The sequence below is a fragment of the Varroa jacobsoni genome, unplaced genomic scaffold, assembly GCF_002532875.2.
Source record: "Varroa jacobsoni isolate VJ856 unplaced genomic scaffold, vjacob_1.0 scaffold_1356, whole genome shotgun sequence".
Classification (NCBI taxonomy): Eukaryota; Metazoa; Arthropoda; class Arachnida; order Mesostigmata; family Varroidae; genus Varroa; species Varroa jacobsoni.
In genome coordinates, this window is record NW_019214258.1 from 74,287 (window position 1) to 87,123 (window position 12,837).

General features: G+C 40.4%; 1 protein-coding gene across 1 annotated transcript in view; it reads left to right on the plus strand.

Annotated features, from left to right (window-relative positions):
- The window catches only part of LOC111269115 (polycystin-1), an 81,846-nt gene that overhangs the window by 61,282 nt on the left and 7,727 nt on the right, over nt 1-12,837 (plus strand). Inside the window, exons 39-45 of the mRNA XM_086971981.1 lie at nt 240-520; nt 5,077-5,204; nt 5,594-5,711; nt 5,930-6,021; nt 8,008-8,238; nt 8,368-8,479; nt 11,143-11,299. Of these exons, the coding sequence (XP_086828107.1) occupies nt 240-520; nt 5,077-5,204; nt 5,594-5,711; nt 5,930-6,021; nt 8,008-8,238; nt 8,368-8,479; nt 11,143-11,299 (1,119 nt within the window). The remainder of the gene's footprint in view (nt 1-239; nt 521-5,076; nt 5,205-5,593; nt 5,712-5,929; nt 6,022-8,007; nt 8,239-8,367; nt 8,480-11,142; nt 11,300-12,837) is intronic.

Here is a 12,837-nt window from a genome sequence, read left to right on the forward strand (position 1 = left end):
CCCATACGATTTAGATTGGGCCTTTCAAAGAATAGGATAAATGTTAAACAACATTATAATTCAATATAGCAGGAGGTAAGCATGTTGAGAACGCAACTTATGTATGTGGAATTCATTAGGAGACCTGCAGCTAATTTCAGGCTGTTCTGCTATCGACGGCAGGCCTGTTAAACTTTCGTATGTAGTTTAATTAGCCGCATAGTCGCTATACAGCCTACAATGTCTTTCGTGTTTTGCAGCTATGTGCTTATCCGTTGCCTGACAACGACCACAGAGACAATTACCTTTATGAGATGACAGTACACACAGGGGACAAGGATGGAGCGGCCACCGATTCGAGGATCTTCTTTATCCTCAGTGGAGATGATGACGAGACGGATGCACGAACCTTCGGTGAATCAAAAAGCAAACTGTTCCGCAGGGGCGGCCAGGACACATTCGTAATGGCCTGCTCTAAACCTCTCGGGCGGCTTAACTATATGCGTCTTTGGCACGATAACTCGGGCAAAGGAAAATTCCGGTGAGCCTAATTAGAGAATTAGATTTATGTGTATCTTATATCTCTCACACACACATTTAACTTGTTTACGTATATGGCTGTAAACCGTGATGCCGTAATGTGAATTTGGGCGAAGCAGGAGCATTTTGGTGAACAGCAGATTGAAAAAATTGCCTTTAGTGAAACTTTCTCAAGTACGAATTGTACTGCTGAACGCAGTAAATGAAGTTGTTCAATTTCCTTTTCGTAACTTCCCAATGAAACGAAATAGTTGATCCATTGAGAATGCGACTCCTGTGTTAGCTCTCTCACAAATATCTTCATAAGTCAGATTTCTATTTCAGATTACCTGATTCGCGAACATCATGAATATTTATTCAGTTTAGTCAGTTAGTGCTTCCAAATGAAATTGACTGTAATGAAAGAGTATACTACGGGAAAAGTTTCTCGACACATTATCTATCTTTCGTACCTTCCGTACAAAATGCTGATCTGTGGCAACTGCTCAATAGAAAAGTTTGGCATACTGTTTTTGTGGCCGCCATTGCTTTATTCCTAGCATCCTATATATATATATATATATATATATATATATATATATATATAGTATACACTTTACTTGTGATTTTGTTAAGTTACCTTATCAGATAATGCGTCGGCTAACGGGCACTGTTCTCAAATCGGACTGTAGCTTTTTGTCTTCCTCTTTTCCTTTACGTCCTGCCTCTATCTCTACCTGCAGCGAGCTGAAGCGGTCTTCTCTAATCAAGTTAGCCCTCTCTGTCTACGTGGCTTCTTAATAGATCCGCTAAATTGAGCTCTAAGTCTCAAGAGTTTTACGGGTAGCAGAAAAGTCAGTGACGCTATGCGCACGACGCTGCCTGTTTTCGGTGACAGCAATAGGGGTTCGACGTGAGGAGCTTGTAACTAGAAGCTGCTGTAGTAGCACCGACAGACGGAAACTAGAGCCCAGGATTAAAATTGATTACTTCTGGCGAATAACTTTCGTTTAAGTGCTGAATCCTAGGAGGGATTGGTTGCGATCAAAAGCGACATAAAGCCTGAATGAAATATGCGTTTATCTATCTTGTTCCTAAAATAAGTTAAACATACTTATTAGGATATAAATCCTAAGTATAAATCTATCTTTAGCTTTTACATTGCTTGACACCATACAGGCTGAAAACAGGTCTACTCCTATGCATCTATACAGTAGAAGACACGTAGCTTAACGGTTACTCATATGCAAACATATATGCGGATGTCGACTATGTAATTTGAATGCAGCTTATTTGTTAATACTAAATCCGCAGACTTCAAACTCCGGGACATACGTTCCATTGCGAGTCTTGAAGGAATAGGACCCGTTTCAAAGTCAGAAACTTAGCTAGCCGAGCTACCGGTACCTATTTTTACTTTAGTAATAGCGTCATAACAGTAGACTAATCGTGGGATATAAGTAATGACAAATAAGTTGTAACTAGAGCAACGTTTCTCACTATTAGTTCATTGAGTTGTCGATACATGTCGAGTACGAAATATAAATATTTCGTGTATAAATATTCACTTAAATCTGACGCCTGGTTTCGAAGTATATCGAAGTCTCGCTTTGAGTTCGTATCCCTAATGTAATCAGCTACCCATTGCTGGAAACTCTAAGAGCTATAGAGGAGACTGGGATACATATTTTTCGATCGTCGCTAGGTGAGTCGATTAAGCTGCATGCCGTATACAGTATATGGAGCCTATTAACCCTGACAACGACCCAAAGTGAATGCGCAGGCCTATATGGTGTTGGCTCATTTAGCCTTATCGCTATTGTCCCCTCGAGCTGGGCTGCTAAAGCCAATCGCCTCTGAGCACCCAATCGTAATTAACGGGTCGCACGTTTCAGGGATTAGAAATAATAATCATACTAAAATGTATAATATATACCATCTGTTGCTTGACGGCTTTGGTAGGTTAGTGGAAAACTAGGTAGCATGAAATTTATAAGATTTCCTAATGGCCATGCCCGATAAGATCCGCGTTGATAACCATTTAGGTAATGCCGACACAGGCTATCATGTGCCCCTAGAAGAAAATTGTTTCTTTACATTAGATCCCTTCATTGTTATGTTTTGTGAGTACGCTAATATATCTAATTCGCGTTCTTAATATGGGACCGGCCAGCTGACCAATGGCGTAATCTTACAAAACCATTGTATCCAGCCACTGTACCTCAAAGCCAAAAAAAAAAGATTTCAGCCGGATCATAGTAGTAATCGATCAGGACGATCGTAGCTTCTGGAATGTCGTAGGCATCGTACACCGACCGAAACAGTGCTTATTCACCTCTTTAACGACGTAACATTAAGGTAATCTTTACTACGGTTTAAAGTTACTACGGTAACTTGAAGCCTTCTTGAATAACGTGTAAGTGATCAAGATGATATATTTTTTTAAACATATACCACTTCGGTAAGCGAATTAATTTATTGTGATATAATGTTGAAGATTTGATATTTGTTCGAATAAAATTGGAAAGCATCATGGAAAATAGCAACACATTTCGTTCTAATGGAACCTAGAATACTCCTGCATCGAATCGTCTCATCTCGTTCCTTAGTATAGGTTATTCTTAAAATGTAACATATTGTTTGTTTGGGTTACACGGATATAACTAGCCTTGTAGAATTTTCACTTCGTTCAAATGGCACCAAAACAATTATGTAAATCCGAAAATGTAAACATAGATGAAACATGAGAGCTAAACGTGTTTTTCATTTTGTGTTTCTCGTGGAATTCATCAAAATGTGTATATCGAAGTTCATTAAACCCAGAACTCGGTAAGGCAAGGGCGGAAAAAGGTCAAGAAGTACAGTTGGCGCTTTGCAACCCATCAAGCAGAATAATGTTGTCTTCGCCCATAGATAATTGGTCTTAAGCCCATAGATATTAATCCAAAAAAACGACACGGTTTTCGGCCGCAGCGTTCCACCTACTTTACTAACACGACCCGTTTGGAAAATATACAGCGCATCTTTAGCAGTCCGCGTCAACGCTTGTTAAAAGCCGATCGATTATTGCTAGTTCCTCAGTAGCCTTTAAGTTTTCATTCGCATCTGACATGGTCCCTCGTTTCTTGAGTCGACTCTTAGTCGAGTATCATCTTAAATACTCTAGCACTACCGAGAGACGTTTCTCAGATAGGCGAAGATATTCTGGACGATGGAATTTTCGAACTCGACCCCTTTGAGAAATACATAATAATAGCACGAGGCGAGTATCGATGTCCACTACTGTTCTTAATGATTTCCCGAAGGAGATCAAGAGGCAACGCTGATAGATTTGTGTCTATGTGTTGATGATCTTGTCTTATTTGTCATGAACCCGCGTCGACTTTAAGAAATTGGCAACCTTCAAGAAAAACGTCGACGAACTTGGACTCAAAGGAGCGTACGAAAAATCGATGTAATGAAAATTCCTTCAAGAGTTTGCTAGCCGCGACAGATCCGTTTAGGCTTGAGAACATGGCAATTCATTACGCCAGTCTCTCTACTTACCTGGGTATAACGTTGTTACCAAGTGAACGATCATTAGACGAGCTCGTTACCCAGAAAATGCAAAGGTCTCTTCTAACCGTCATAACAATGGAGAACCGACGTAAGCGTTCGAGTCGACTTGTGTACGAATTCTGTAAAACACCGTGTTTTCTAGAGGACATGAAGTAAACAGGGACCTATAAACAGTTTATCCACCATAAGATGAGTCCCGTATCACTCAGATTTGCACAAAAAGATGACTTACCCCGTTTAAAGATACGGCCAACCAACATGCTGTGACTTGCGACGCGGTTTTCATGATCGTATTTATCAGTACTCGGTTACCATGGTTCAGGGGCAAATTGCCGCTGTTAACGGCACGAAAGTCGACTGCGAGCGTTTCAGTTGTGCTTCCCCTTAACGCGCTACCTCGTTTGGTTATCTTCTAATATGATTTTTACATACGTTGGGATTTTTATCGTTACTATAGTGTGGCTTTGCCAGAATGCTGTTTACTGGAAGAAACAAAAACCTTGGAAAGCCTTACTCTACTTGGAAGCCTACCTCTAGCGTACTTGTCAGGCTTCAACTGAAATGGCGGAACTTTCAAGCTAGCAAAGTTATTGTAGGATAAAAAAAAATCTACTATTTTCTTTCGATTTGTAGCCAGTCAAACTGCCTTTTTCGGCAATTTGCAAAAAAATTAATTACAAATATGCCATACAAAGGCTGCGGTCAATGAAGACTTACTCACACGAAATTATTCTAAATTACAAAATAAGACGAGAATTCTTGAAGAGTCGTATTCATTGGTACGGGTGACGCATTCGAAGGCTGGCTAGGCGCATCATTACGTGAAGTCAGCCTCGCCGTTTACTGCTCTGCTATTCCAAATGATAGTTCATTTTGGATGAACGAATAGATTGGTTATTATTATACAAGTAACAGTACTGAGAATAAATTGCATTGTAGTATACGTCTTTAAGGTACGAGCTTCAAGAGAACGCTTTTTATCGAGCGAAAACTTTTATTGTACTATTTTCCTTGGTCTAGTTCATGGTACCTGCGATTTATATCGGTTCGTGACGTACAGACCAACGCCCGTTACGACTTCATTGCCAATCGTTGGTTCGCTGTCGAGAAGGACGATGGCCAAGTTGATCGACTGCTTCCTGTTGCAGGTAGGCGACTAGTGGCAACCAGTGTCGCTAAATTGCCACTGGCAATTGCATGCAATGAACGTTATATTTCAATTTAAAATATCTATTTCTAGTAATGACGATATCAAGATTGAAGCGAGGTTATATATAGTTATTACAGGACATATATCGCTCTATTTCTAGCGGGATCGTTAAGAGCCCACCTTAGGACATGAGGTTAAACGAAAGATTGATGATGATACGTTTGTGGATAGGTACTTTGCAGCTGGAACTTATTAAGATATAGAATTGTTGTTAAGAGCAAGACTTGAACGGGACGTTTCGAAGGGCGAATTGTCGTACATTGGACACATGGTCAATGTCTGTGATGATTGTACAATACGACTAATAGATATTTGGTCAAATTTCAGGGAAAGAAGAGACGACTGAGTTCAGCCATTTGTTTCAACTGAAATCTCAGAAGAACTTTGCCGATGGACACCTTTGGTTTTCAGTGTTCCTTCGGCCACCAAAGAGCCGATTCACAAGGTGGTCATTATTTTCAAGTTTGCCTTATTCGTGCCAATGTGCATTCACTTGGTAGCTTGCGCTAAGTCCATTATTATCCTTATGATAACTGCAGCAGCTCACAAGATTCCCACCAGACAACATGATCCTTATCTGTAAGTAAGAACTAGAATACATTTAGTAGGATCAAGTAAGTTAGCTAGAATATCGTTATGCCTATTACTGGTTTTGAATTGCAGATGCCAACGAGTGTCCTGTTGTATTGCCCTACTTTACTTATCGATGCTGGTCAATGCGATGTGGTATGGACGTGTACCATCTAAACCGTCTGGTAAGACCCTACGCGCACGCTCTAATACATACTGCTTGTGCCTGTGTTATAGTCTGGCCTATGATAAGGAAAAGACATACTAACCGAAAAAAATTAAGGAAGGATTACACATCCACTTGTTTATACTTAGAGGATTAACACAGAAATGTATCTTAGGCTAGTCGGCCTTGACAGCGACCGGCCCACCATTTTCTACATTCATTCCAGAGAATTAACTTGTACTCTGTGCAACTTTGCACAGGATGAATTTATGCAGCAGCTGGTCAGTTTATGTATGAATATGCAGCTGCAACATTGTTCACAGATATTTTCGGACCTGAAGGTATTAGATCGTGGCTTGAATTGGGACTGATAAGGAGAGTATTTTGCGTATGCGGTTGTATGGCCTTTGCTTTGCTACAGATATGTTAACGCTGTAGAGTATTTTGTTTTTTTAACGTAGGGATATTTTACGTTCATAGCAATATATGAGCCATTCTGTAGATTGTCTTGTTCAGGCTTTTGACACTACAATCAAGGCCCATGAAAGATGGCGTTATGTAGACCTAGGCCAACGTATAGGGACTAGAATCGTGATAAGGTACACTTAACAGAATCTCTTACACATGTGTGGAAGAGATTCTATTAGCTAACCGGCTCCTAAGAATCCTGGGCTATCGATTGTTTTTTCGAGCTTCCGTAGCTCACGCGAATCCGAGTGAGCGAAAGCCATTTATATCTGTTTGCATTTTGCTAAGTCGGGGAAAGGTCGTCATGTAAGTTAGCTGTAGGATGATGTTGATCTAAGGTATAGCCGACAAGACGAAACACGACAGTAGCATTTCAGAATCTTGTATCTGCTTGACGTTGCTCGCCCGTTTAATAACGAAGTTATTTAAATTAAACGCAAACATATCTAGCTAAACCCCCTCACAAAATACTTCGTGTTATTAAAGTGTATGTCACCAATTGACGCACACAACGTCACAGATGTATATGGTTAATGTTCGACCTGCAGACAAACGACACGATACGTGTACGGGGACTCGACTACCGACTTAGTGTGGGCAGCATTTCGCATAACAGTCTCATAAATTATGGCAAGCAGCGGCTAAAATGGGTCGTCATTCCGTGGCTTTTGTCGTGACAGATATTAACACCGAATGGCTTTAGCCCCTGCAACAAAAAACCACATTATATTTATCCATGCTTTTATCGGATCACACAAATCAGATCATTTGCGCATGTTAGCACGCCGATGGGGAACTTTCTGGATACTATGGGCGCTCAAAGACAATGCAAATTTTGCTACATTTATACGACGTTTCCACTGCTCAGTGTAGCTTCAGTGTGAAGTTCGATGAAAGGCAATGTCGGGTCTCGATTGGAAGCAGTCCCGTTTCTCTTTGTCCTATTTGAAATAATATTCAGTTACTTTACCAGTACTCGTGTTTTGTTGTCTACTGCATTGCACGAGATCCTTACGCACGATTTAGGTATTAGCGTCGAGCATCTGGATAGGTTTTGATGTAAAAATCTCTGCTTTATTCGTTTATAAAGCACCTTTTTTTTTCGTCTATAGTGGTTCCCAACAATGAGTATATAACAGAGGTTAAAAAGTCATCTTTCCTATCCATATAGGATAAAGTTATGGTCCAAAACGAGCGTATATATATCGTTTTAGCGAGTAGAAATGTAGCTATTTCTCGTTTCCTTCTTCACGCCAATTTTAAATATTGTTTAGCGTTCGACCATAATGTAGCACGGCACATCGATATCGTACTTTGTACAGCGTAACTGTGTTGCCCAATACATATGAGATAGTGGTTTTAACGATTCGAAAACAGTATCTGTATCGAAAAAAGGAACTACAGTATTTTTTTTTAGTTGACCCTACAAATTTTAAATTCCAGTCAACTTTAGATGCGTACTTTTTCTTCGAATACCTCGTTTCATCTCCGACACAACATTTAATCATGTCATCTTCTCTATTTATACTTTATACAGCATCTACGTTGAATATAGGACCGTTCGCTCTATCGCCTGAGCAAGTTGGCGTGGGGGTATTAGCCAACCTGATCGTGTTCCCGCCCACTTTTCTCATGATTACACTTTTCCGCAAAGCTCGGCTTCATACGAAGCGGCCCAACAGGATAGTGGAAGCTCTTCGAAAGCAACGTAAAGACTCGTTGATAGTAGGGCAACGGAAAGCTAATCCGGCCACAGACTCCACGACAGGTTAGAGCATCTTAAGAAAGTTAGATTTCTTTTATACAGATGCAGATTGTAACAAAAAAAAAAGTAAAACTATCAAATATTTCAGCACGACTTACAATATAAAATAAACGCATTGAGATTATCTTGCAGATTTGATGCAAACGAAGGATGGAAGCGTAACCGATCTCAATAGTATCGCCGCAGCCAAAAAGGAACAGAAAAAAAAAGCAAAAAAAACTAGAACTCTTCCATACTGGTGCAGGTAAGCATCAAATTGCCTTGTTGTTTATACGCAGATCCTATCTATTGGATATCGTCTACTAAAACCTGATTCACGCTTTAAGAACGGGACATACGAGCCATATACTGAGGAGGTTCGATTGATTGAGTAATGAAATTGCTGACAAATACAGTATTTGCAAGCAGAATATAACTGTACAATGAATCTTGATAAAAATTATAAATCCTGAAGGCTTTATATCATGCACATACATATACATATATATATATATATGTGCACGCTATTGTTTGCGCGCGATGCTAATAAACATTTGTTTGACCGAAGAATTTTGTAAATGACGCGTTGTCGTTAGGACCAGCAGCTACATATCGTGGACCGTATGATAAGAAATGTATTAGAATAGCCCGAGTCATGCTTCAGCTGATGCGTGACCGTAGCCTGAACAGTGCTGAAAGGGTTCTGTTTGAATCGTCACATCAGAGTTTGTCGTGAAGAGAAGGGACGCAACAAAAGTCGAGTAGGTCGGGGAAGGTACCAGCAGGTCTTAAAAACTCCTACTTTAGCTATAACACGCTCTTGCTGTTGTCGTCGTACATATACGATGCGCGATCCACTGTGACCAGGCATCAAAAATCTTTTTTCTTCCGTTGAACTATAGGTTAAACTGTTAAATTCATTCATTATCAGATTAATTTCAGCTTCGTTGTGAGCGGTTTGTGACTATCGACTATAAACAATGCGACAAGTCTCAAGTATTTCCTCCGTATGAATATAGCTCGAGCTCTAAGTGAAACTGTGCATCTGTTATTCATCCGTTCGGGACACGTTGTTGCGGTATTTTGGCTCTAACAGGACACTGTGACAACGTCCTATTAGGATCAGCTACGCTCTGAACTTAGAGAAACTACAACTAGAAGACAAGGACACAACAGGAGCAGTCTTAAAACCTAGGAAGTGTGGCTTCGGTTAAAATTGTCTGAGAAATTATAAGGACGCAGCTATGTACTACGATACCAAAAACGTCAGTCACAAAAGAGCTAAATGTTTGAATGCCACACGAATTGACGTAAAAAAAAATTAATTCGATCCTATTTCCACCTGCAGAGCTCGTAACGAAATAGAACTACTGTTAAAACGATTGATGATTAGTGAAAAGCGCTCACATATGACAGTAATGTTATAAATCAACAAAAATTGAACTTCACGATTTATGACGAAGTTCCACTGACGCGAAAAGTAAAAAATCGTTCACTGCTTTCGCGGCTTTGTCCGCGTAGATAGCACTTGCGTATGTACGCACGTGTCCTAGCCTAAATTCCTCTACTGGAGAAGCACTGTTTCATTAGACGACGAACAGCTTTGCGCTTTTAGATGATCCTCAAAAACAACTAAAAATCCCAAGACTTCCGTGCCCGCGGAAGTACGGGTCGCGATTTTTTGTCCCAGACGCCTTTCTCGAGTAGAAAGTTGTCAAAATAGTCTTCTTGTACAGCGATTGCTGATACTTACCAGTACTCTTAATTTCATGCGTCACAAGGTCAATATTATAGAGGTTTGTGCTGGTGTGCTGGCTCAGGGTCCGAGTACCACTCCAGATTTCGAATCGTACGGTATTCGCATAACGGAGAACTAGCATAATTCATTTCAGCCATTGCTGCCAGACTCCTCTGGCATATATTTTTGAAGCACCCGAACAACTCAGCATATGAACTCACCCACGCTCCGGTCACAAAACAAATAAACAATGCTGAGTTGGCCGTTCTTTAAGTACTGCCCAAGAAAATTCGTTCGAAAACTTGAACGTTACACTCAGAGCCTCTAGCAGGAACCGGTTAGTATCCACGAACTTCTTGCATATCTTGCACAGCCTCCCTGTACCGACAGATAATTTTCGCGGCGATCCTGCTTTCTTCGAGGGAAAGCGTTCTTGCACTTTTGTTTAAAAACTTCCGCGTCTCTTCTGCACCAATTTCTAAATCAAACCAGTCCATACACCCGCCCCTCTGTCAACTCCGGTCGCCATTTTCATTCCTTCGGAAGCCGCTCGTACTCTTCAGCCCCAACCGTACCGTGGGGGGCGATTCCCTATCAGTCAGATATTCGAACAATTTTTTCGCGACCTCTGCCACCTCACTAAAAAAAAGGTTTAGCCTTGTCCCGGACTGGCAAGACGTACTCGCTTTGCCCTTGTACACATACCGATAGTCGGGAACTTATAATTCTATATATATATATATATGCATATTTATTGGCGTAATTGGTATATTTACATAAGTACTGGCGGCCATTAGGAATTAGCATTAGTTTACCAGCTAAATGTTGCATACAGGCGCGTTTGAAATATTGTTCTGCGTTCTTTGGTGTAATTCGGAATTCAGGACGGATTATAAGAAGCATAAGTCGTCCAGTTTTTTTAGGAAACTTTTTAGCGTCATACGAAAACCTCCCAAAATAGTGTATTTGTATCTGTTGTGAGGAATAACATATCAATCTCGATTAACTTCCTTTGTTTACTATAGACCCAGGGCATCTATGGTATGGTATGGCATGGCATTAAGTATATGGATCCTTTAATCGCATCATTTAATACACTGCCTAAGTAAGTGGTTTTATTTTATAAGGCGCGCGCGGCCTAGTTTTATGCATTTTCTGAATAAAGGCTTTTCTGCGCTATCGTTTGCTAGGTATGTGGCCTGGTTCATATGCCTGACATCGATCTTTACCTCGGTCTTCTTCATCTGGGCATACGGAGTCCAATTTGGTGACGAGAAAACGCGCAAATGGATCACGTCACTCCTGGTGTCCTTCTTTACATCTGTCCTCGTAACACAACCAATCAAGGTGCCGGATCTACAAACAGCCGATAGCGAAACACTGCAAATTAGAGTTCTTCCATATAAAGTGATATTTATAAATATAACGATTAAAGTAGTAATAATACAAACTATTATTGTTGTTATAAAAGGAAGAAGGGTCTATGTAATACTAGGATAGCTTACGCTCGTCGGTGGCTCACAACACGGTTGAAAAGTTTTTAATTAAGGGATGCCCATGTAATCAATTTGTAGTATCGTGTTATGGAAAAACATCAATGCAATGGCGGCATTTTCATTTCAAGTTTTACATTATTACGCCTATTGCTCCAGAAATTAGAATTTATGCAAAGGAGAAGTTCAGCAGTGCCAACAACTTAATTTTAAGTGCTCGGTCCGATCTGACTCTTTACGCGATGGCACTGAGCCCAAATGGCTGGGATAAAGAGTAAAATGCTTGGTTTTCCTTCCGTTTCCTGCGCTTCAGGACTGAATGGTAGATAGCTATCCGGATTAATATAGTTTTAGTCTTATATTATAAATAATAACACTTCGAGACGACACATTTTTAGTTTGTACAAACGTTTCATTAAGTCGCAACGGTTCATTCAAGCTCTATTGTAATTTACGACCTTGAATTTCGAGTTACTTACGCCTAGGTAATGCAACTTTTGTTCCTCTCTAAATTTCAAGTGGCCACTAAAATATGATAGTGCACATTTTTCCGTCAACACTTTGTTTAACTCACTAATTTACACGCAGATGCCTCAACTGACAAGACGTTTAACTCGGCCTGGTAGCTTTGAACCGCGTACATTTCATGTACAGTACGATCCTATTCAATGAGCCTATTTAAACACTATTAGATAGAGCTTGACTTCGGGTAAAAAGTCCGATAAAGCAAGAAATCGGCCCGTTTGGGCCCGTCTTGGGCATGCTAATATTCTAGCAAAAATAAGCGTTCCAGCATCGGTTAAACAGCAGCCATTACCAGCCTTCGCCACAGAAACATTGTCAAAGCCTAAATACCGTTTTTAGATATTAACGTTGCTGACTCAACGACCGTTCCTATCCACGTTTAAACTTTCAACAGTCCGGAGATTTCAAAAGCCGTTAGCGAGCAACATATCAATGAACGATGGATCTAGCCAAGCTGTTTAACTTAACGTACTGGAACACAATGCTACTGCACAGATTTTCAGAAGAAGGTTTAGTTTAAGCTAATGTGACCAGGTCTTATTATGTCTAGATGCAAATATATGGATTCTCGTGCGGACCATATATTTAAACATGTTCGCCACGGGTAAGGTTACTTGCAGTGATCAGTGACAAGATGCCTCTGTATCTGTCTCGATCTGTAGGTCATCAAACAGTTGAAGTTAGTGCCTTCTTACAAATGCTACACAAGTCACTCAGCAAAGATATGCGCTAAGCAAACAATCCAACAAATAACTTAAAAGTTAAGCATTAGAGCTTGAGGGCACTATCCGTATGAAGCCAGTTTGTCTTATATAAGACAAACTGGCGCTTGGTGTAAAGCTTCGCTTGAATCGCAATGCAGGGACT